General features: G+C 33.3%; 2 protein-coding genes and 1 pseudogene across 6 annotated transcripts in view; all 3 read left to right on the top strand.

Annotated features, from left to right (window-relative positions):
• The window catches only part of LOC7458844 (fasciclin-like arabinogalactan protein 12), a 37,948-nt gene extending 13,168 nt beyond the window's left edge, over nt 1–24,780 (top strand). The window contains exon 2 of the mRNA XM_052449478.1: nt 24,650–24,780. The gene's annotated coding sequence lies outside the window, so the exon portion shown is untranslated. The remainder of the gene's footprint in view (nt 1–24,649) is intronic.
• Nucleotides 1,739–25,755, top strand: part of LOC18108650 (probable leucine-rich repeat receptor-like protein kinase At1g35710) — an 80,196-nt gene continuing 56,179 nt past the window's right edge. The window contains exons 1-2 of one of the 5 annotated variants that reach the window (XM_052449477.1): nt 1,752–2,132; nt 3,216–3,647. In XM_052449477.1, coding sequence (XP_052305437.1) covers nt 1,826–2,132; nt 3,216–3,647 — 739 coding nt within the window. In that variant the 5' untranslated portion in view covers nt 1,752–1,825. Of the gene's footprint in view, nt 4,869–5,010; nt 5,473–25,755 lie in introns of those variants that run through there. The other 4 variants (XM_024590891.2, XM_052449475.1, XM_052449474.1 and 1 more) reach the window with 4 other exon arrangements.
• Nucleotides 23,822–24,780, top strand: LOC18108649 (fasciclin-like arabinogalactan protein 12; annotated as a pseudogene).

The following is a 25,755-nucleotide window of genomic DNA, read 5'->3' as shown; positions in this document are numbered from 1 at the left end:
TGTTCAGGGTTGTAATTTTTGCTTGCAAGATGTTAGCATCTGTTTCTTGAGCATAGCTGGTTCTGGAGGATGTTTTTAGGATTAGTTCCTCTGAGGATAGTTCTTCTGATGGAGAGCAAAGGGGAGGTCAGCTAAGAGGGGTGAGCACGGGGCAAAATATCATGATAGTAGAGGAGAGAAAACATGCAGGAAAGCTGAAGAAAAGAAGCAAGCAAGGTTAGAAGAAAGAGAGAAAGCAAAGAAAGGAGAATGCAAGAGTCTTGAGGGTAAAAGCAATGAGAGGAGCAGAGAAACAGAGAAGAGGAAATATGCCACACTTCTTCTCATTAGATTAACTGATATAAATACAAGGGATTGTAACAGACTAGAAGCTTATCCCTGAGGATAAGTGTGCAGCTTAAAATACAAATTCAAAATTTAAACAAACTGAAGCTGTTACAAAAATGCATGATAGGGAATCGGGAGACTTCTCTAATAGAGGGAACGTAGGAAGTTGAGGGATGAGATAATGTCAGAGATAATTTCAGATAATAATCCATTGAGAATTGTTTACCAAAAACTCTCAACCTATTTAAAGCTCTTAAGTTATTCAATCCACTTGTCTGAAATATTAGGCGTTGATCATAGGAAAAGAGATGTTCTGTTTAAGCCATTTTGTGACAGTTTTCTTGGTAACCTTACATTCTGGGTAGAGGCATGATCATGCTCTATCTTTTATAACTATTTTCTGGCGCACCCAAATTTTGTTTAGTAGCGACTTTTAGTACCTTGTCAATGCTATTTCTCTCCCTCTGGAGCCTAGTAGCATTCTGGGTAGTCATTTTGAGTACGTTAATTTTTGTGGTCAAAACTGTGTGTTTAGGTGAGTTTTAAAAATATATTTGGTATGAAAAAACATTAAATTAATGCTTTTTAGTGCTGTCAAAAAAAAAAAAAATCAGATTGAATTACTCTTAACAACAAACTAAGTATGTCTCAGATCCAACAGAACTTCAGAAAAATGGGATTGATAGGAACTTGACCAGGCTCATTGAAGGACCATACTTGTTTGACTTGTTCCCGTGGTTGTTACGGGTACTGATCCATAGTCTTCTCATCTCTTCGTCAAAGTTGGCCCTCCATTATGGAAACTTGGTGAGTCTCTCACATACGCTTTTCCGTTGTCTTTTCAGTGGAAAATATGGCAAGGGAGAAGAAATTATTGATGAACTGGAAATTACAAAGCGATACACCCACAAGTGTGTTCCACGTCACTTACAATATCTCCCATTGAATTTATTGTGGTGATCAAATTATTAAAAAAAACTTTCGAGATTAAAGTTTATTTCATAAAACTCTTTGCTTTTTATTGCCCTTTATTTAGTTTCATAGTCAATTGGTCATAAAGAAGCTATATTCTCTATGATCCCTCAGTACTTTCATAGCGATTAACGTTCTCTGTCAATCTCATCTCCTGTTGGAAATAGTTTATCTATTTCATTTTTCTGTCTACTTGTCAAGCACGAGAATTTATAGAAAAAGCAAAAGTGTACACAAGGCAGTGAGCATGTGAACGTAGGACTTTCCAGTTAATGTCCCAAACTATGATATGGAAAGGGGAAAGAAAGTTCAATTGGAATTTTATCAGAAATTAGTCAACCGTGTCAAGCACGAGAGCAATCATAGTCTAGTTAATTTCAACTTAATTAGAGAAGAGATGTAATATTCAATGAATATTTTTTATATAAAAAAATTCAAATCATGTTTTCCTTCCTATAAATACCTCTCCATGGAAGAGCCTAATCTACCATAGCAAACCATATCCGATATCTCTTGAAAACACACCATGACGACGTCCTTACTAAACAAACCATTCTTCTCGTTCTTTCTCCACATCCTGTTTTTGCTCCTTCACATATTCAACTTTTCCTCTTACTTTACTTTAGCTGAACACACTCCCTCCACAACTTCACTGTTTGGTAATAATACAGAAGCTGAGGCTCTTCTCGAATGGAAAGCCAGTCTTGACAACCAAAGTCAATCTCTCCTTTCTTCCTGGGTCGGCATTAGTCCATGCATTAACTGGATTGGAATCACTTGTGACAATTCTGGAAGCGTCACCAATTTGAGCCTTGCAGACTTTGGCTTGAGAGGTACGCTTTATGATTTCAACTTCTCCTCCTTCCTTAATCTTTTTGTTCTTGACCTTCAGAACAATTCTCTTTCTGGAACTATCCCACATGAAATTGGAAAGTTGACGTCTCTTTTCGCTATTTCATTAGCTGAAAATAATCTCACTGGTTTGATCCCATTCTCAGTTGGAAACTTGACAAATCTATCCATACTCTATTTTTGGGGTAACAAACTCTCCGGTTCCATTCCTCAGGAAATTGGATTGCTAGAGTCTCTCAATCAACTTGACTTATCAAGTAATGTTTTAACCGGTAGAATCCCTTATTCCATTGGAAACTTGAGAAACTTATCTTACCTTCACCTTCTTGACAACCAACTCTCTGGTCCCATCCCTTCTTCTATTGGGAATATGACCATGCTCATTGATGTATCACTATATCAAAATAATCTCACTGGCTTGATACCATCCTCTATTGGAAACTTGAGAAACCTATTCATACTCTATCTTTGGGGCAATAAACTCTCCGGTCCCATTCCTCAAGAAATTGGGTTGTTAGAGTCTCTTAATGAACTTAGCTTGTCCAGTAATCTTTTAACCGGTAAAATCCCTTATTCCATTGGAAACTTGAGAAACTTATATTCCCTTGAGCTTTCCCTTAACCAACTCTCTGGTCCAGTCCCTTCTTCTATTGGAAACATGACCACGCTCATTGTTTTAGCACTAGATCAAAATAATCTCACTGGATTCATCCCCTCCTCCATTGGAAACTTGAGAAATCTATCCAAACTCTATCTTTGTTGTAACAAACTTTCTGGTTCTATTCCTCATGAAATTGGATTGCTAGAGTTTCTTAGTGAACTTACCCTGCAAAGTAATGTTTTAACCGGTGGAATCCCTAATTCAATTGGGAACATGACAATGCTCACTGAACTTCTTCTAAGTCAAAATAATTTATCTGGACGTGTTCCTTCAGAAATAGGACAACTTAGATCCCTTGTGGACTTGAGATTACTTGAGAACAAACTTCATGGCCCATTGCCCTTAGAGATGAACAATCTCACCCATTTGAATACTTTGTCTTTGGCTATCAACGAATTCACAGGTCATTTGCCACAAGAGTTATTCCATGGAGGAGTATTGGAAAACTTTTCTGTTGCCTACAACTATTTCTCAGGTCCAATCCCGAAAAGTTTGAAAAACTGTACTAGTTTACACCGAGTAAGACTTGAATCGAATCAATTAACAGGAAATGTTTCTGAGGTTTTTGGTGTCTATCCACATCTGGATTATATTGATTTGAGTTACAATAATTTTTATGGTGAGCTTTCTTCAAAATGGGGAGATTGTCGTAGCATGACAAGTCTTAAAATCTCAAACAATAATGTTTCTGGTGAGATACCACCAGAGCTTGGGAAGGCTACTCAATTACGCTTGATTGATCTGTCATCAAATCAGTTAAAAGGAACCATCCCAAAAGATTTAGGGGGGTTGAAGTTATTGTACAAGCTTATTCTTAACAACAACCATCTTTCAGGTGCCATTCCCTTAGATATTAAGATGCTTTCCAATCTTCAAACCCTTAATTTAGCATCTAATAATCTGACTGGATTGATTCCAAAACAACTTGGGGAATGCTCAAATTTATTGTTGCTGAACCTCAGCGGTAATAAATTTAGTGAAAGCATTCCAGGTGAGATAGGCTTTCTACTTTCTCTTCAAGATCTTGATCTTAGCTGCAATTTCCTGACTCGAGAGATACCGAGGCAACTTGGGCAACTGCAAAAGTTGGAAACTCTGAATGTCTCTCACAACATGCTTTCTGGACGGATTCCGAGCACTTTCAGAGACATGTTAAGCTTAACAACTGTGGATATATCATCCAATAAGCTACAAGGCCCCATTCCCGATATCAAAGCCTTCCACAACGCTTCATTTGAGGCATTAAGGGATAATATGGGTATATGTGGCAACGCCAGTGGTCTAAAGCCGTGCAATCTTCCAAAAAGCAGCACAACTGTTAAGAGAAAGAGCAACAAACTTGTGATTTTGATTGTACTCCCTCTTTTAGGAAGCTTGCTTTTAGTGTTTGTTGTGATTGGAGCTTTATTCATTCTCTGCAAAAGAGCTAGGAAGAGAAAACCTGAGCCGGAAAATGAGCAAGATCGAAACATATTCACGATATTGGGCCATGATGGGAAGAAGTTGTATGAGAATATCGTTGAAGCTACAGAGGAATTCAACTCCAACTACTGCGTTGGCGAAGGAGGATATGGAACTGTTTATAAAGCCGTGATGCCAACAGAAGAGGTGGTTGCTGTGAAGAAACTTCACCGGTCACAAACAGAAAAGTTGTCCGATTTTAAAGCTTTTGAAAAGGAAGTTTGCGTGTTGGCAAATATTCGACATCGAAATATTGTGAAAATGTATGGATTTTGCTCACATGCAAAGCATTCTTTTTTGGTTTATGAGTTCATTGAAAGAGGAAGCTTGAGAAAGATTATAACCAGTGAGGAACAAGCAATTGAGTTCGATTGGATGAAAAGGCTAAATTTTGTGAAAGGGGTGGTTGGAGCTTTATCCTACCTGCACCATTCTTGCTGTCCTCCAATCATTCATCGAGACATTACCAGCAATAATATCCTTCTGGACTTGGAATATGAAGCACACGTCTCCGACTTTGGCACAGCTAGACTGTTGATGCCTGACTCATCCAATTGGACCTCATTTGCAGGTACTTTTGGATATACTGCTCCAGGTGCGTAGCTTTATTTCAACATCAAGTTACTAATGTGTTATAGTGAAAATAATAGTGCTTTTTTAGCTTTTATATATTATAAAGTCTTTTCTTTCAACTATTTGATTAAAACTAACCATAATCAATTTTTTTAATTTGGCAGAGCTAGCTTACACAATGAAAGTGACTGAAAAATGTGATGTCTATAGCTTCGGAGTGGTAACAATGGAGGTGATGACAGGAAGGCACCCAGGCGACCTCATTTCAGCACTCTTATCACCAGGATCTTCGTCGTCATCATCGATGCCACCGATTGCTCAACATGCACTATTGAAGGATGTGTTAGACCAACGCATCTCGCTTCCTAAAAAAGGAGCAGCAGAGGGCGTTGTCCACATGATGAAAATTGCACTTGCATGCTTGCATCCCAATCCCCAATCTCGGCCTACGATGGAAAAAATTTATTTGGATCTTACAGCTAAGTGGCCTCCACTGCCTGAGGCATTTTGCACAATAAGTTTGGGAGATCTCTTCTCCTAGTGTTTAGCTACTTCTTTTCAATTATCAACTGGAACAATAAATTTTTGTAATATGAATTTCATCATCAAACTTTATTTCTTTCAAATTATGTTGGCACTGTTTTATACATTAGAATTTATTTTTCTTTGCATGATGTCACATATATGAAGGGTTTGAGAATATTCTGACTTTAAATTGAAAATCAATACCATGGAATAAAATTCTAAGTTATCGCTGAAAAAATTAAAAGAACAATAACTAAAATTAAAAGAAAAAAATATTCATTGTGAAAAAGGTATAGAAAAGTTTTTTTTTTTTTTTTTTTCTTTTTGAGAATTGATGATAGATTTTGCCGAAGTCTTATCAAACACTCGCTATCAAATTCAAGAAACAAGAGCTTCCGTAGGCAAAATAATCAACCGTAAGAAGCTAGCAACAAGGCCCACCCAAAGAATTTCCAACCCAAAGAACACGATAACAGTCTATTGGTTGGTGAAACTTTCATTGTGGAATCTTGTAGATCCATGTACTCCTTCAATGTGCCTGTCTGTGACTTTTTCTGGACGGAAAGTAGAATCAACAAATGAAAAACATAGAGACAGCTCATTGCTCCACCCATTAATATTCACAGGTAATTGTGATATATATTTGTCCTCATTCCCAATACTATCGATGAAGGCTACCATTCAACCATGATTGAAGCTTCAATAATATCGTTTTGTGACATCTGGTTCATTTAACAAAAAACCATTTACATGATGAGCAGGATTGAACCTTCCTTTGTTCGTTGTTGTTTGGAAACGCATGATGCTCTGTTGAAATTTAAAGTAAAAAATAATTTAAAGTAAAAATAATCATTTTTTTCTTAAATATTTTTACTCTGCAAAATTCAACATAACTATTAATTCATAAAATTATTAAGAACACAAAATTTAACATAAATAATAACAAAAAACAAAAATAATGCAAAAAAAAAAAAAAACACAAAAAGAAGAAAATGAATGAAAAAATATTACCTTAATGACGTGCTTAATTTCGACTGATAATTTTAAAAAATAAAAACAAAAAAAGAGATTGTTAATAAACCCAAAAAAAAAATGAAAAATGAAAAAAGACAACATACCTAAGGATAAGAAGAGAAGATGATGCTTGATTTCGGCTCAGAAGGAGAGAGAGAAGAGAAGAGAGAAGAAGATCAAGCTTTGTTTGTTCTGATTCTTGTCTTATAATTTAGTGTTACCAACGAATTACCGACAAAACATTAAATATTAATATTTTTAATATTTTCATCGGTGATGTCGTTTGTAAAGTTAAATTGAAATTTAATGGTCTTGGTATCTGGATGCTTTTTACCATTGGAATCACAAACGTAACATTATATATTAATATTTTTAATATTTTCATCGGTGATTCTGTTAGTATGGTCAAATGAAAATTTTCAACTTGTAGGAAAATCTTTAGAAAACTCTCCAAATATTATCGACAACTTTTCATTTCATCGGTGATTTCATCGGGAAACAAAAGTGAACAATTAAAAGAACAATAATTATCAGAGCATTGAGAAGTGAACAGTCTCATAGCTCTCGGGAAAATACCGACAGACATACTATGTCGGTATACACGTTGTGTTGGTATACCCATGCGTAATGAACAATAATTATCAATGCATTGAGAAGTGAACAGTCTCATAGCTCTCGGAAAATTTTTGACAAAAACATTCCATCGGTATACCCGTGTGTAATGTACATTCCATCGATGTAAAACATTATATGATGCCAAATTGTATTTGTATTTCCTATCTCTTCATCCTGCAAGTACTTAAATTCACAACTGCACACACAACACAATAAAATCATTTCACATCACCATAATAAAATAAATATTTCCTTGTCATTTAGTAATAAATTAACATCATTGTCATTATATTAAAGTGAATTTCATCCATGAAAATTACATTATAGTTTATGGCACTACACATTCGTGTTGTGCAAATTAATCGAAATTGTCTTCTTCTTCGTCAATTGACTTGTCCTCATCTCCATCGCAATCTTCTACATTGATTTCATCGTCATCATCTTCATTGACTTGTGTATGTCATCTGGAGCTCAAAACATCATTGAATTTCTCAAGATCAACGTCAACATCAACAAAAATATTATCGGTGATGCGAAAATTTGAGTTTTCTTCCAAGTCATTAGATGGAGCAACTCAATATGAATCAACTAACTCACTAAGTTGAAAGACATAATCTCCCACAATTAATTCATCGCTGTCATCCTAAACAACCTCGAAATGACCATTGGGTTTGATTTTCACTATAGATAACCAATCAGCTCTTGAACGATTCTTTCTAAAGGAAAGGGATATATGTGTATAAACTTGTTGACATTGCTTGGCGAAAACAAAAACATCGTTAACATTGCGGAGTCTAGCATTTCAATTAATTTCAACCAAACCATGATGAGCATCTACTATGACTCCTCTGTTAGTGGTGTCATACTAATAACACTTGAATAAAAATATTTTATTTTGCTTGTTATAATATTGCAATTCAATGGCCTCTTCTAACTTTTTATAGTAGTCAATTTCAAACTCATTGTTATATGTCTTTCTAATCTGCCCATATTCCTCAGTATAAAATACTTGTCTAATGATGAAATGCCCGTTGTAACACTTCACCTTTCTTTCAGGACCCGAACTTAGTAAAGACAAAATAATACTAGCATTCTCTCCCAATTGATAAACTTGGTACATGAAGTACAACTATGAATAGTTAATGAGTAATTGAAAGATTTAGGATTCAGTTAATTATGATGGAATAGTAAAAATTGACGATGTTGCCCACAAAGAATTCAACAATGTATCAGTTTATGATATTATAAGAGATAAATTGTTTGAAAATAATGACATGTTAAGTAGTATACTTACTGAATAAAAAGTTTCAATTCATCGCAGTTAAATATCACATAATTATGTGTTTGTATGAATTTAATTTCTGACAAATATCTTCCTTCACAACATTTTTTGGAACGGGTCGTCCAAGATGAGAGATTATTGACAAGTTCTCACTCGAAGTCATTTCCTCACCATCGTTATGCCTTGAAACGCGGTTGATTCTTGTTCTCAATTGAGGCTCGAAATAGTACAAGAAAAATATTGAGATCTCTTCAACAATATAGGCCTTGCATATGAAGCCTCAACATGTGCCTTGTTTTGAACTCTTCTTTTAAGGTGGAACAAGCACCTATATTGAATTAAATGAATTTTTGAATTATGCAAGAAAAGAGAATAAAATTTTAATTATGATGCATGTATAATCCCTAACCTCTCGAATGAAGACATCCATCTATATTGGACTTGGCCTCCAACTTTTGCCTCAAATGGTAAATGTATGGGTAGATGCTCTATCGAGTCGAAAAACAATAAAGGAAATATCATCTTAAGTTTGTATATTGTCTGAACAATATTTGTTTCAAGCCTTTCCATATGTTATATTTGCAACTTGTTGGAGCATATATCTCTAAAAAAATAATTGATCTCCGTGAGTGCATCCCATATTCTATTTGGCAATAAATCTCGGTAAGCTAATGGAATGAGTGTTTGCATAAACACATGGTAGTCATGGTTGTTCATTCCATACAATTTGTAATCCTTCAAATTCACTAACCTTGATATGTTCAAAGTATATCCATCAGGAAAACATAGACTTTTAAGCCATTGGTAGACAAGTAACTATGCATTCTTATCTAAAGCGAAGATGGCTTTATGCTTTGCGACTTGTGACCCAACATAAACTAACTTCATTCTTTCATAAAACAAAGTTATATCCATTCTAGCCTTGATGTTGTCTTTTATCTTCCCCTTTATATCAATAACCATGTTGAAAATGTTCTCAAACATGTTATTTTCTATGTGCATGACATCAAGGTTATGACGGAAGAGATTGATCTTCCAATAAGGAAGCTCTTAAAAAATATTTCGTTTTACCCAATTATGAGTCAAACCAAATCCAGAAAACTTCTGCTTATTAGATTGAAAACCAAACACAATATCACTATACTTTGACACCACGTCATATAATTCTTCACCAGAAAGAAGCAATGGTGCAACCTCCCTTTTAACTCTACTAAAAAAAAAAGTCATTTCTATTCTTTCTGTACTTATGATTTGTTGGTAAGAATTGTTAGTGGCAGTAAAAAAAGATGTTTTACCGTCGTTTGTCAGCATGAATGCCTTATTATTTTTCATACAATATTGACATGCTAGTTTTCCATGCGTGCTCCAATCATAAACCATTCCATAAGCTGGAAAATTATTGATAGTCTACTTAAAAGCTACATTCATCATAAAATTCTATTTCATCGATTCATCATAAGTCCAAGCCCTGGATGACCACAACTGTTTCAACTCATCAATCAACGGTAAAAATCAAACATCTATATTCCAACCTAGACTATTAGGACCAGGTATGACCATAGATAAAAACATGAACTATAACCTCATATACATCCCCAATAACAAGTTGTAAACCGTGAGTATAATCGATCCACAAGAATAGGTAGCAGCAAATGACCCAAATGGATTGAGTCTAATATACATAACCCATGACGCATGTTCCTTGATTCCACTGACAACTGAAGGTGCACATTGTTAAAGTGTTTACAGGTTTCACCATTGGAAGAGTGCACAATCACTTTATCCATCGTATCATATGAATGGTGCCATGTCATATGTTCAATAGTTTTTAGTGACATGAATAACTTTTGTAGTCTAGGTGTGATTGAAAAGTATCTAATTTTTTTTATGTGGGACAAGAGTCCTTCCCCTACCAGTTCTGGGTTTATAACAAGAATGCCCACATGTTCTGCAGTCAGTCAACTCTGTATTTTCAAGGTAGTATAACATTCTCATCACATCCTTAACTATAACTCTACAATGGTTCTTCATCTAGAATTAGATATTGACCAACATGACCCTGATTTATTCTCATCATATCTATAACCATATTCCTATTATGATTACTGTTGTCATCTACAAATCCATGCATATTGCTAGAATTAGAAGTTGACCCAACCATCCTTTATACCATGGTATCATGATGAACATATAGTTCTTTATATGTATACCAACACAAGTATTTCTCCATGAGCTATTTTTGTAGAAGATGCATCATTACAATAGTTGAATCGAGAAACTTTTTTTTTTACACCACTTGCATAGACATCTAATACCGCCTCCACTAATATTTCTCGGATTAGATAGTGCATAATTAATAAAACCTTGAACCTTATTACAATAACCCATCCTCCGCAATCCTTGGGGTGAATCTCGATACATCCATGAATGATCATCTGGTACTTATATCAAACCTATATAAAATAATAATGACAAGATGTATTAATTAATTAATTACGTTAACTAAATAAATTTATAAAAATATTAGTTTAGCTCAAACTTTCAATCTATTTTAATAGTACTCTTAATTCATTATAAGTTATCTATATAGCTTCAAATTTCTACACATTTAACGAAAATTTCAACTCAGCATTAAAATTGACAAAATATAAAATAAACTCGTTAAATAAGTTATTATTTATTTCATCATAAAACACCTAAGAAAACAATTCGACATAAGTTTCATCAATTTACAAACAAATATAATTTTATAAAATCTAAAACAAATCCTAACATGTACAAATCCTAAATCCATACAACAAATTTGTATGAGAAAAAAAACTAGAAAACAAGTAAAAAAAGGATAGATTTACTTAACTAAAGTGGAGAATCCTAAAAAAATTGAATTAGAACACGAATATTGACAAACTGAGTGTTGTGGTGGTCGAATTTATTGTGGGAGATTGAATTGTGTTGATATTGGGGGGAGGGGGTGGCTGTTTGATGCCGAAAAAAATGGATAACAAAGAAGGATACATGGAAGGGGGATGGGTCGATTGTCAAGTCATAAATTAAATATTATTGATGAAATGACCAATAGAATAATTTTATCGGTACAAATATCATGTCACCATATGATTTGTCTTTTTTGAATCCCACTGTAATACCCTCCATAATTCCCTTGGCATATATCGAGGAAGTTTTTTCTTCAGCATATTTATGGACATGCTTTACCATCGAGTTAATTCTGTCGGTAATGTCATTTGTAAAAGTTACATGTCATTTTACTGTTTTGTTTTTTTCTTCATTTCTTATTTTTCCATTGCAATTTTTTCAGTATATACTGAGGAAATATTTTTGTCGTTGTTTACCGATAGTTATAGAGATGTAAAATTTTGTTGGTAAAGACATCGCAATATATTGATGGAAAAATTTTATCGGTATTTTTATTTGTATTTATCACTTTTCTGGTATTGAGTTCAATTGCCATTAGGTTCTCAATTTCTTTTCTTACAAAAGAAAGTCTTGAGTTCAAATATCCTTTTGTATTAAAAAAGTGATAAAAATAAAAATAAAATAAAAGTATAAAACAAAATTTTCTTCCTATTTAGAGGTGAATAAGCATAAAATGAAAATAATGATTTTAATCTTTAAATAGTTGCAGCTAAAATTTGGTATATAATTAAAATTTTAAATGGTCAGGAGAAACTCAATAGATAATTTTATATTATTATCCAACTTTGGCCCTCCATTATCTTCCCTTGTCGTTAAGGGTGATCGATAGTCTTCTCAATTGCTTGAATTTGACAACGTGGGCCCTCCATTATCTATTCAGTGGAAAATTTGGTAACTTTCTCGTCAACCTCGTAGAAAAGCTGTAATTGTATGATTTCTCATCGTATTCTTGTTCAAGAATTCCACGGAATACATAATAAGTGTACAACAGAAAGTCAACATTGTCAGTATCTACAGGGCCAGCACACTAGCAGGGAGAGCCCACAATATTGTCGTATCATATGATTTGGAAAGGCAGAATAAATTATTCATGATTTGGAATTTTTTTTAATCTCTTTTCAAAAAAAAATTTATATTATTTTTTAATATATTTCTTTAAATAAAAATGTTTTAGGTAAAATTTACACAAACTCATACTATTTTATGTTTATTTTTATTAATTAAAAATAAATAAAATTCAAACTCATAATTATTTAGCCATCATGTTTATAATATAATATCAAAGAATCTGATGGAAATTTATATTAATTAAACAAATTATTGTTGAATGAAAAATTAATCTAAAAAACCCTTGATTTTTCTAGATTTAATTCTTGATTTATAGTGGCTAATTAAAGGTTGATAATTGTAATAGTCCGACCCAACCTGCAATATATTGTCCGCTTTGGGCCTTACTGTCCTCATGATTTTTTTCCTGGTTACGCGAGCCCACTTCAGAGCCTAACGTCCCAAAAAACATACAACAAGTCAGCGACCGACACTACTCATGAAGCCTTGGTTTTAAACGCTCGTTTTTTATTTGGGATATCACAATTTCCCATATTAAGACAGACAGTAATTGGCTCTGAAATCAAATGTAATGTAAAATAAGTAAAATATATATGTTACTGATTTTTCACAGCAAAAAAGGCTGGAGCCCAGCTTCGATGTTAGAGTGCGTGATGGAGGACAAATTAAGATAAGCTGCACTTGACAATTCAGTGCAAGAAGACATAAAAGGAATTAAATGCACTTGACAATTCACGTCACTAGGAACAAAACCGTGAGGGCGGTAAGGCGCAAAGCGGATAATAAACGACAGGTTGGGCCGAGCTATTTCAAATGGAGGGTCATTAGTGTTGACAGTAGTCTTTCCAATGTGGGGAGAAGTGGCAGGGTGGATACCCTCGATCAGAGCTTGGATTACAAAAAAAAAGACATAGTTAAAGGAAACAAATTTGCTAATCCTTAAAAGGGGCTAGTTGTGGTGTATAGAATTGCATATGACTTAAATAGGTAGATGTGTTGTATAATTTTTCTTCCGTGAAATTGTTTGTATTTTTTTTTAATTACATGGAAAATTTATGGTTTGCAGGTCCCTCCCATTCACGTCAGAAATAGAATTTAGGTTCTTTGATCCCTTTTAGTATAAGTTAGGAACTTAGGGATTATTCATGTAATTTTGTTATGTAGTAAACATGTAACCTGAATATAATAGTATACACCTTGTATTATTTTGTGTTTGGAATATTAAATGTATCAACATATGCTTGGGGTATTATAATGTACTAGTTTATGTTTAGAATGCTAAACTGTGTTGTGTTTATATATGAAATTTCAGTGTTTGGATGGTTCTCTTAATTACTAATTTATGTATATGATATGAGATGGAGATTGAGTCTGAAGTTTTGTCCTGAGTATGTTCTGGAATGAATTAAATGGTTGAATTAGACCAATTGTGAATGTGTTTATGGGTGGGATGTGATTATAAATGCATGAAGGGTAAATTGTCGATAATTTGGGATCTCTCGGTATAGGGGAGACTTTGCCAAAATTTCGTTAGAAATTTCGATGAACTCAATGTAAAAACAAAAATGCTCCGTTTACCCTTTACATGGAAGTTAAACGAATAAACTGATCTAACTATTAGGGTTGTTACATAAAATCTCTCCAATCCCATCAAATTTCTTCTTAATGATAAGATTCCCAATTCTATCAATTTCCCATCAGATCAGGAAATAAGCCCCCCCTCCAACTTGCATCAAGGTTTTTGTATTGAAAATAATATTTTCTATCCTTAAGCCCTTTATAAATATTGTAGCTTTGGATATGTAGATAAATTCAGGCTTTTAAACCGCCTGATTTCGTTACTTGAAGGTCAAGATATGCTTTATGTGAACAACAAATCATACCGCAAATAAGATTCAGGTATGATTTTGCGACTCCATTTAGAGGCCCAAGCGAACTCGGACTTTTATCCATAATAATTTTTTTAGAAAAGTTGATATGTGTAATTCAACTTTGATGAAGCATAAATTTCCATTCTAGAACTCCAATTTAGTGAAAAACTTGAAACGAACAACAAAAGTCTGAAACATAAAATATAAATTTTTTTATTTTTTTGGTAATTAATTCATAGTCTTTTAAGCATGCTAAACTCATAAAATAACTTTTAATAAGCTTAAAACACATTAAAAAAAATATAATGTAAAAGAAATAAAATATATATGTTACTGATTTTTCACAGCAAAAAAGGCTGGAGCCCAGCTTCGATGTTAGAGTGCGTGATGGAGGACAAATTAAGATAAGCTGCACTTGACAATTCAGTGCAAGAAGACATAAAAGGAATTAAATGCACTTGACAATTCACGTCACTAGGAACAAAACCGTGAGGGCGGTAAGGCGCAAAGCGGATAATAAACGACAGGTTGGGCCGAGCTGTTTCAAATGGAGGGTCATTAGTGTTGACAGTAGTCTTTCCAATGTGGGGAGAAGTGGCAGGGTGGATACCCTCGATCAGAGCTTGGATTACAAAAAAAAAGACATAGTTAAAGGAAACAAATTTGCTAATCCTTAAAAGGGGCTAGTTGTGGTGTATAGAATTGCATATGACTTAAATAGGTAGATGTGTTGTATAATTTTTCTTCCGTGAAATTGTTTGTATTTTTTTTTAATTACATGGAAAATTTATGGTTTGCAGGTCCCTCCCATTCACGTCAGAAATAGAATTTAGGTTCTTTGATCCCTTTTAGTATAAGTTAGGAACTTAGGGATTATTCATGTAATTTTGTTATGTAGTAAACATGTAACCTGAATATAATAGTATACACCTTGTATTATTTTGTGTTTGGAATATTAAATGTATCAACATATGCTTGGGGTATTATAATGTACTAGTTTATGTTTAGAATGCTAAACTGTGTTGTGTTTATATATGAAATTTCAGTGTTTGGATGGTTCTCTTAATTACTAATTTATGTATATGATATGAGATGGAGATTGAGTCTGAAGTTTTGTCCTGAGTATGTTCTGGAATGAATTAAATGGTTGAATTAGACCAATTGTGAATGTGTTTATGGGTGGGATGTGATTATAAATGCATGAAGGGTAAATTGTCGATAATTTGGGATCTCTCGGTATAGGGGAGACTTTGCCAAAATTTCGTTAGAAATTTCGATGAACTCAATGTAAAAACAAAAATGCTCCGTTTACCCTTTACATGGAAGTTAAACGAATAAACTGATCTAACTATTAGGGTTGTTACATAAAATCTCTCCAATCCCATCAAATTTCTTCTTAATGATAAGATTCCCAATTCTATCAATTTCCCATCAGATCAGGAAATAAGCCCCCCCTCCAACTTGCATCAAGGTTTTTGTATTGAAAATAATATTTTCTATCCTTAAGCCCTTTATAAATATTGTAGCTTTGGATATGTAGATAAATTCAGGCTTTTAAACCGCCTGATTTCGTTACTTGAAGGTCAAGATATGCTTTATGTGAACAACAAATCATACCGCAAATAAGATTCAGGTATGATTTTGCGACTCCATTTAGAGGCCCAAGCGAACTCGGACTTTTATCCATAATAATTTTTTTAGAAAAGTTGATATGTGTAATTCAACTTTGATGAAGCATAAATTTCCATTCTAGAACTCCAACTTAGTGAAAAACTTGAAACGAACAACAAAAGTCTGAAACATAAAATATAAATTTTTTTATTTTTTTGGTAATTAATTCATAGTCTTTTAAGCATGCTAAACTCATAAAATAACTTTTAATAAGCTTAAAACACATTAAAAAAAATATAATGTAAAAGAAATAAAATATATATGTTACTGATTTTTCACAGCAAAAAAGGCTGGAGCCCAGCTTCGATGTTAGAGTGCGTGATGGAGGACAAATTAAGATAAGCTGCACTTGACAATTCAGTGCAAGAAGACATAAAAGGAATTAAATGCACTTGACAATTCACGTCACTAGGAACAAAACCGTGAGGGCGGTAAGGCGCAAAGCGGATAATAAACGACAGGTTGGGCCGAGCTGTTTCAAATGGAGGGTCATTAGTGTTGACAGTAGTCTTTCCAATGTGGGGAGAAGTGGCAGGGTGGATACCCTCGATCAGAGCTTGGATTACAAAAAAAAAGACATAGTTAAAGGAAACAAATTTGCTAATCCTTAAAAGGGGCTAGTTGTGGTGTATAGAATTGCATATGACTTAAATAGGTAGATGTGTTGTATAATTTTTCTTCCGTGAAATTGTTTGTATTTTTTTTAATTACATGGAAAATTTATGGTTTGCAGGTCCCTCCCATTCACGTCAGAAATAGAATTTAGGTTCTTTGATCCCTTTTAGTATAAGTTAGGAACTTAGGGATTATTCATGTAATTTTGTTATGTAGTAAACATGTAACCTGAATATAATAGTATACACCTTGTATTATTTTGTGTTTGGAATATTAAATGTATCAACATATGCTTGGGGTATTATAATGTACTAGTTTATGTTTAGAATGCTAAACTGTGTTGTGTTTATATATGAAATTTCAGTGTTTGGATGGTTCTCTTAATTACTAATTTATGTATATGATATGAGATGGAGATTGAGTCTGAAGTTTTGTCCTGAGTATGTTCTGGAATGAATTAAATGGTTGAATTAGACCAATTGTGAATGTGTTTATGGGTGGGATGTGATTATAAATGCATGAAGGGTAAATTGTCGATAATTTGGGATCTCTCGGTATAGGGGAGACTTTGCCAAAATTTCGTTAGAAATTTCGATGAACTCAATGTAAAAACAAAAATGCTCCGTTTACCCTTTACATGGAAGTTAAACGAATAAACTGATCTAACTATTAGGGTTGTTACATAAAATCTCTCCAATCCCATCAAATTTCTTCTTAATGATAAGATTCCCAATTCTATCAATTTCCCATCAGATCAGGAAATAAGCCCCCCCTCCAACTTGCATCAAGGTTTTTGTATTGAAAATAATATTTTCTATCCTTAAGCCCTTTATAAATATTGTAGCTTTGGATATGTAGATAAATTCAGGCTTTTAAACCGCCTGATTTCGTTACTTGAAGGTCAAGATATGCTTTATGTGAACAACAAATCATACCGCAAATAAGATTCAGGTATGATTTTGCGACTCCATTTAGAGGCCCAAGCGAACTCGGACTTTTATCCATAATAATTTTTTTAGAAAAGTTGATATGTGTAATTCAACTTTGATGAAGCATAAATTTCCATTCTAGAACTCCAACTTAGTGAAAAACTTGAAACGAACAACAAAAGTCTGAAACATAAAATATAAATTTTTTTATTTTTTTGGTAATTAATTCATAGTCTTTTAAGCATGCTAAACTCATAAAATAACTTTTAATAAGCTTAAAACACATTAAAAAAAATATAATGTAAAAGAAATAAAATATATATGTTACTGATTTTTCACAGCAAAAAAGGCTGGAGCCCAGCTTCGATGTTAGAGTGCGTGATGGAGGACAAATTAAGATAAGCTGCACTTGACAATTCAGTGCAAGAAGACATAAAAGGAATTAAATGCACTTGACAATTCACGTCACTAGGAACAAAACCGTGAGGGCGGTAAGGCGCAAAGCGGATAATAAACGACAGGTTGGGCCGAGCTGTTTCAAATGGAGGGTCATTAGTGTTGACAGTAGTCTTTCCAATGTGGGGAGAAGTGGCAGGGTGGATACCCTCGATCAGAGCTTGGATTACAAAAAAAAAGACATAGTTAAAGGAAACAAATTTGCTAATCCTTAAAAGGGGCTAGTTGTGGTGTATAGAATTGCATATGACTTAAATAGGTAGATGTGTTGTATAATTTTTCTTCCGTGAAATTGTTTGTATTTTTTTTTAATTACATGGAAAATTTATGGTTTGCAGGTCCCTCCCATTCACGTCAGAAATAGAATTTAGGTTCTTTGATCCCTTTTAGTATAAGTTAGGAACTTAGGGATTATTCATGTAATTTTGTTATGTAGTAAACATGTAACCTGAATATAATAGTATACACCTTGTATTATTTTGTGTTTGGAATATTAAATGTATCAACATATGCTTGGGGTATTATAATGTACTAGTTTATGTTTAGAATGCTAAACTGTGTTGTGTTTATATATGAAATTTCAGTGTTTGGATGGTTCTCTTAATTACTAATTTATGTATATGATATGAGATGGAGATTGAGTCTGAAGTTTTGTCCTGAGTATGTTCTGGAATGAATTAAATGGTTGAATTAGACCAATTGTGAATGTGTTTATGGGTGGGATGTGATTATAAATGCATGAAGGGTAAATTGTCGATAATTTGGGATCTCTCGGTATAGGGGAGACTTTGCCAAAATTTCGTTAGAAATTTCGATGAACTCAATGTAAAAACAAAAATGCTCCGTTTACCCTTTACATGGAAGTTAAACGAATAAACTGATCTAACTATTAGGGTTGTTACATAAAATCTCTCCAATCCCATCAAATTTCTTCTTAATGATAAGATTCCCAATTCTATCAATTTCCCATCAGATCAGGAAATAAGCCCCCCCTCCAACTTGCATCAAGGTTTTTGTATTGAAAATAATATTTTCTATCCTTAAGCCCTTTATAAATATTGTAGCTTTGGATATGTAGATAAATTCAGGCTTTTAAACCGCCTGATTTCGTTACTTGAAGGTCAAGATATGCTTTATGTGAACAACAAATCATACCGCAAATAAGATTCAGGTATGATTTTGCGACTCCATTTAGAGGCCCAAGCGAACTCGGACTTTTATCCATAATAATTTTTTTAGAAAAGTTGATATGTGTAATTCAACTTTGATGAAGCATAAATTTCCATTCTAGAACTCCAACTTAGTGAAAAACTTGAAACGAACAACAAAAGTCTGAAACATAAAATATAAATTTTTTTATTTTTTTGGTAATTAATTCATAGTCTTTTAAGCATGCTAAACTCATAAAATAACTTTTAATAAGCTTAAAACACATTAAAAAAAATATAATGTAAAAGAAATAAAATATATATGTTACTGATTTTTCACAGCAAAAAAGGCTGGAGCCCAGCTTCGATGTTAGAGTGCGTGATGGAGGACAAATTAAGATAAGCTGCACTTGACAATTCAGTGCAAGAAGACATAAAAGGAATTAAATGCACTTGACAATTCACGTCACTAGGAACAAAACCGTGAGGGCGGTAAGGCGCAAAGCGGATAATAAACGACAGGTTGGGCCGAGCTGTTTCAAATGGAGGGTCATTAGTGTTGACAGTAGTCTTTCCAATGTGGGGAGAAGTGGCAGGGTGGATACCCTCGATCAGAGCTTGGATTACAAAAAAAAAGACATAGTTAAAGGAAACAAATTTGCTAATCCTTAAAAGGGGCTAGTTGTGGTGTATAGAATTGCATATGACTTAAATAGGTAGATGTGTTGTATAATTTTTCTTCCGTGAAATTGTTTGTATTTTTTTTTAATTACATGGAAAATTTATGGTTTGCAGGTCCCTCCCATTCACGTCAGAAATAGAATTTAGGTTCTTTGATCCCTTTTAGTATAAGTTAGGAACTTAGGGATTATTCATGTAATTTTGTTATGTAGTAAACATGTAACCTGAATATAATAGTATACACCTTGTATTATTTTGTGTTTGGAATATTAAATGTATCAACATATGCTTGGGGTATTATAATGTACTAGTTTATGTTTAGAATGCTAAACTGTGTTGTGTTTATATATGAAATTTCAGTGTTTGGATGGTTCTCTTAATTACTAATTTATGTATATGATATGAGATGGAGATTGAGTCTGAAGTTTTGTCCTGAGTATGTTCTGGAATGAATTAAATGGTTGAATTAGACCAATTGTGAATGTGTTTATGGGTGGGATGTGATTATAAATGCATGAAGGGTAAATTGTCGATAATTTGGGATCTCTCGGTATAGGGGAGACTTTGCCAAAATTTCGTTAGAAATTTCGATGAACTCAATGTAAAAACAAAAATGCTCCGTTTACCCTTTACATGGAAGTTAAACGAATAAACTGATCTAACTATTAGGGTTGTTACATAAAATCTCTCCAATCCCATCAAATTTCTTCTTAATGATAAGATTCCCAATTCTATCAATTTCCCATCAGATCAGGAAATAAGCCCCCCCTCCAACTTGCATCAAGGTTTTTGTATTGAAAATAATATTTTCTATCCTTAAGCCCTTTATAAATATTGTAGCTTTGGATATGTAGATAAATTCAGGCTTTTAAACCGCCTGATTTCGTTACTTGAAGGTCAAGATATGCTTTATGTGAACAACAAATCATACCGCAAATAAGATTCAGGTATGATTTTGCGACTCCATTTAGAGGCCCAAGCGAACTCGGACTTTTATCCATAATAATTTTTTTAGAAAAGTTGATATGTGTAATTCAACTTTGATGAAGCATAAATTTCCATTCTAGAACTCCAACTTAGTGAAAAACTTGAAACGAACAACAAAAGTCTGAAACATAAAATATAAATTTTTTTATTTTTTTGGTAATTAATTCATAGTCTTTTAAGCATGCTAAACTCATAAAATAACTTTTAATAAGCTTAAAACACATTAAAAAAAATATAATGTAAAAGAAATAAAATATATATGTTACTGATTTTTCACAGCCAAAAAGGCTGGAGCCCAGCTTCGATGTTAGAGTGCGTGATGGAGGACAAATTAAGATAAGCTGCACTTGACAATTCAGTGCAAGAAGACATAAAAGGAATTAAATGCACTCGACAATTCACTCCTACCACACACGCATAAAGGAAGACCTCAAATATTAATTTGGATGAGTAATAATATTGGAGGAGCTTGCTGCTATAGACAATTCAAACGTACCATACACGAGAACAAGTTTAGATTTGTTCTTTACGTGGAGAACGAAAACGAATAGCAAGTTAAGCTCCATTGAACCATTTAGCTAGCTTTCAACAGAGATCACAATTAATATTTCAATCTTAATAATGTTGAACAGACATATCAGCAGTACTAGCCACGTCCTGTGCAAAAACATGATTTTAATGAAGCCTTTAAAGTTTTTAGATTAACTCATGATATAGTGAAATTAAAGGAGCAATAATTGGTGAAGCTGAATAGATAATTTTATATTACTATCTAATATATTATTTCAAATTAAACTTTTTTGAAATTATTGAGACTTGTACAATATCACTACTATATTGTGAAATCATATTTGTGAACTATCTCAATTCAAAATTTTCAATTTATATTATGCTATTAATGTTTTCAAGTCACATAAACCGAGTTTCCTACTCGCGTGTTTTCCTACTCGCGTGTCTAGTCTTTAAAACAAAGATTAGACAGAAGGGATGCAAATTTAGCTTGGCTGGAACCCCTCTTTTTTTATTATTATTATTTTTAAACAAATGGTTACAAAGATACCAAAAACTATATTTTTTCCGTTTTAAAAATATTTTTTAAAAAATGAGTTTTTTTTCTTTTTCTACATTAAATTAATATTTTTTTAATATTTTTAAATTGTTTTGATATATTGATGTAAAAAAAACTTATTTTAATATATTTTCAAGTAAAAAAACAAATTAAAAAAAGAGAAACAACAAACCACATATGATAATGTGCCATAAACTAATTCTTTTTACTAATCTACATCGATTTTATGATCAACCATGGATTTTTACATGGTTACGAGATCTATTAGTTCTAAAAATTCAATTAAAAAATTATTTATATTTAAAGAAAGAATGATGTCACATTGATTTTTTTTTTCTATGAAAGGTTATCTTTACTTTGTGTTTTCTTTTAATTTTATCTTTTTGATTGTTCTATTTTTTTTTAGTTTATTTCCAATTTATTTCTAATTATTTGAGGAAAATTTGATGTTGGTCCTCAAAAATAAAAGATGCATCAATTTGATCATTTGTAAAAATCTCTTATCAATCCTTTAAAGAAGGAGGTTTGTCGTTCACAAAAAAAAAAAAAGAAGAAGAAGAAGAAGAAAAAACCTCTTTATCCTAAATAAAGAGACTTATCGGAAAAATCTAAATTAAAGTTAAAATTTTTAGTTTCCAAGTTAACGCCTAGGGTTCTCAAATTTTATTTCTAGGTTTCCTTTTGCATTAAAGGTAAATAACATATTATTATTTTTTTAGAAAACCAGAGTTGTTTTTTATTTAGTTTATTGGATATGTAGATCCAATGTATCTTTTGATTTTGATCAAGTCTTAATAGACTTAATAAACTTGTTATTAAATCCAAACATGCAATATATATTTTTTTAATAAAATAAATAAAAAATAACACAAGAACATTTTATTTAGATGCCAATGCAAAATAAAAACTCCCTTTTTTTGTGCTAAAACACGTATTTTTTTTAGAATGCTAAAATATATATTTTTTTTTCCTCTTCTTTTTTTATGTAAACAAATGCCTTTTATTTAAAAAAAATAACACAATATTTTATTTACAGTTATGAAACATGAAAAAAAATATTTTATTTTGAAAGACTTGGCCATAATGCACAATATATACTCACATAAATTTGATGTTATTTTTTATATTGTTTTTTTCATCATTTGTTTTACATGTTTACACTTAATCAAAACCCATTTAACCCAAGAGTACAACCCAAAACAAATTAGCCCACGTTATAAAGAATCATAGCCCAATTTATTAACATTTACCCAAGGATGATTTAAGCCCGGACCAGAATGCATTGAGACCCATAAGCACTAACCCAGCCGGCCTATTAGGCCTTAAAAGCCCATAAACACTAGTCCATAATTCTTATTGCAAGAAAACGGATCCACAATGAAGGGTTTTAGTGGCTTGAAAACAAAATCCAATGCTCGTGACATCTTCTTGCCGCGAGATGCCTCGTGATTTGCTAACCAACTATTATATTGGCCAGCGGTTCAATATTATTTTTTTAAAATATAAAAAATATATTAAGAGTATAAAAAATATTTTAAATAAAACTGAAAAAAAAAGTTATATGTTACTCAATGTTACGAACTAGGAGACATGATGAAGGCTGGAAGAAGAACAACAAGAAGCAATAACAGCACTGAAAGAATAACGATTGGTCTTTACTGTTAATAGTTAATTAGTTAGAAAAGCAGTAGAGTTAAGTGGTTAGAGTCGGTAGAAGAATAAAAGCTTGTATATATACATGATGAAGGCAGTTGAGACATGATTTTGTTATAATGTTAAGAAGTATGCTCAAATGTTCTGCCACTTGAAATCTACTTCTGAGATTCTTGTTTCGTTTTCCTCCTACTTTCCATGCAAAGTAGCTGCTGCAGCATTGTCAAATTTCCATCTCCATTGATGACCCTCCACCTTTTGGAGTAAGATAAGGTACTTGCAACCTAGTTGTGTAACTAAAATTGTATAATATTGCACCTAACTTGATCCTCTGCTCACAACTATATAACCTCAAACTGTCCCCTCTATGCACATCGAGCACTTCTAACAAAAATCAAGCTCAGTTTACATTAGCATTTTTGCATTGTTTCTAGCATTATATCTTAACAACATAAAGATGAAGCCACAGTACTTACTCTCTTCATTTTCAATTTTTCTTCTTTTCCTCCATTGTCCCAATACCTTTGCCCAGTCACCAGCTGCAGCCCCGGCTCAGGCACCAGCAGTGGTTGCATCACCTCCAGCTGCAACCCCAACACAGGCAGCTGCACCACATGGCATCACCAACGTCACCAAAATCCTTGAGAAGGCTGGACACTTCACGATCTTTATCCGCCTTTTGAGATCCACCCAAGACGAAAACCGCTTATTCTCCGCGCTAAATGACTCAAGCACTGGTTTAACCATCTTTGCACCAACGGATAGCGCATTTTCGGAACTTAAATCAGGAACTCTCAACACGCTAAGTGATGGAGACAAGTCCGAGTTAGTGAAGTTTCACGTAGTTCCAAATTCCTATCTACTTCCCAGTTCCAGACCGTAAGCAATCCTCTCGGAACATGGGCCGGAACAGGTAGTAGGTTACCACTTAACGTCAGAAGTTATACAAACTCCGTGAACGTAACCACATGACTTACCAATACAAGTTTATCTGGCACCGTATACACAGACAACCAGCTAGCCATTTATAAAATTGAAAAGGTGCTCCTCCCTAAGGACATTTTTGCTTCTAATGCTCCAGCTCCAGCACCAGTGGCACCTGCACCAGAAAAGCCAACAAAGGCAGTTCCTGCAGTTACTGTAGAGAGTCCTGCAGCTTCTGTGGATATATCTAGTGCACTTATCTTTACTCATAATCTTGTGGTGGGATCAGTTGGGTTACTTGCTTCTGCAATGTTTTCTCTGTAATGTAGAAGTATTTCGAATCTTGATATGATATATGTAGGGTTGTGTCCGGTTTGGTGCTTTATTTTGCTGCGCCGGCCGATTGTGTGTTGAATAATTCTGATTTTACCTTGAATCCAGTTTGTATGATTTGGGTTTGTGATTAAGGTTGAATTCTGAGCTGTTGATTAATTTCTTGGTCAAATTGGAATACATACGTACGTACATACATATATATATATAGTCAATCTTGTTTTTTCATTTCATTTCATTTCCTATCACCTTGGTGCCATCTACTTATTCCCTAGCTTTTGTTTAAATAAGACCATTCCTCCATGAGGCTCCAGTCTCTGAGGTCATTGTTTCCTTTGCTTTTTTCTTCAATAGGATGACTTTGTAGATGATTTCTGGGTACGTATTTGGAAAGCTTATCTGTTGAAATTTGTAGGGAATGAATAAGAAAGTAAAGAGTTTGGTTCTTTAAAGCTAAAGGAGCTAAAGCTTAGTTACTTTACTGTCAACACTGCTTCAAGGACTTATCCGGTTTGATTTAAGCAAACATTCCATTCTTGGACATAAAAGAGCATTGGGGACTGGCGTGTGAGGTCACTTGCTCATTCGCAGCGCCTTTGTGTGCTGCACAGCAGGATTAATGCAACCCATCTGTGTTTTTCCTTCATCTTGTAGTATTGACGTTTTGAAGCTAGTGATAAGTTAGAGCTACACATTAATTTATACAAGTATGTTTCATTGTGATTTTGGAATTCACAAAAGTATGTTTCGAACCGAAATGTAGTTTTCTTTAAGCTATAAGGTTAGAAGACAATTGACAATTCAATTATTCAAAAGAGAAGAAAATGCTAATTGTCAAAAAACAAGGCTTCTGATACAGAACAACCTTTACTAGACTGCTATATTATCTCCTACTTTGGGCTGGCAAACTTCTGGTGCAAAAAGAATTTCCTTGCTATATTACCTGTCAGGACTCATGAAACAAATATAACAGGTAAGCTCTTGTATTGGTATATGCAGATGGTTCCGTGTGCAAGTGATGGATAATAATTCTAGTTTCAACTTGCTTCATGTATTTTCTGGATAGGCTTCTTCTATTCTTCTTAATGACAACTTTTCATAAAAGTTTGTTATTACATGCAGATGCTTGCAGTG

This window comes from Populus trichocarpa, chromosome 19 (genome assembly GCF_000002775.5).
Source record: "Populus trichocarpa isolate Nisqually-1 chromosome 19, P.trichocarpa_v4.1, whole genome shotgun sequence".
In the NCBI taxonomy this organism is placed as follows: Eukaryota; Viridiplantae; Streptophyta; class Magnoliopsida; order Malpighiales; family Salicaceae; genus Populus; species Populus trichocarpa.
This window is presented reverse-complemented; position numbering and strand designations above follow the sequence as displayed.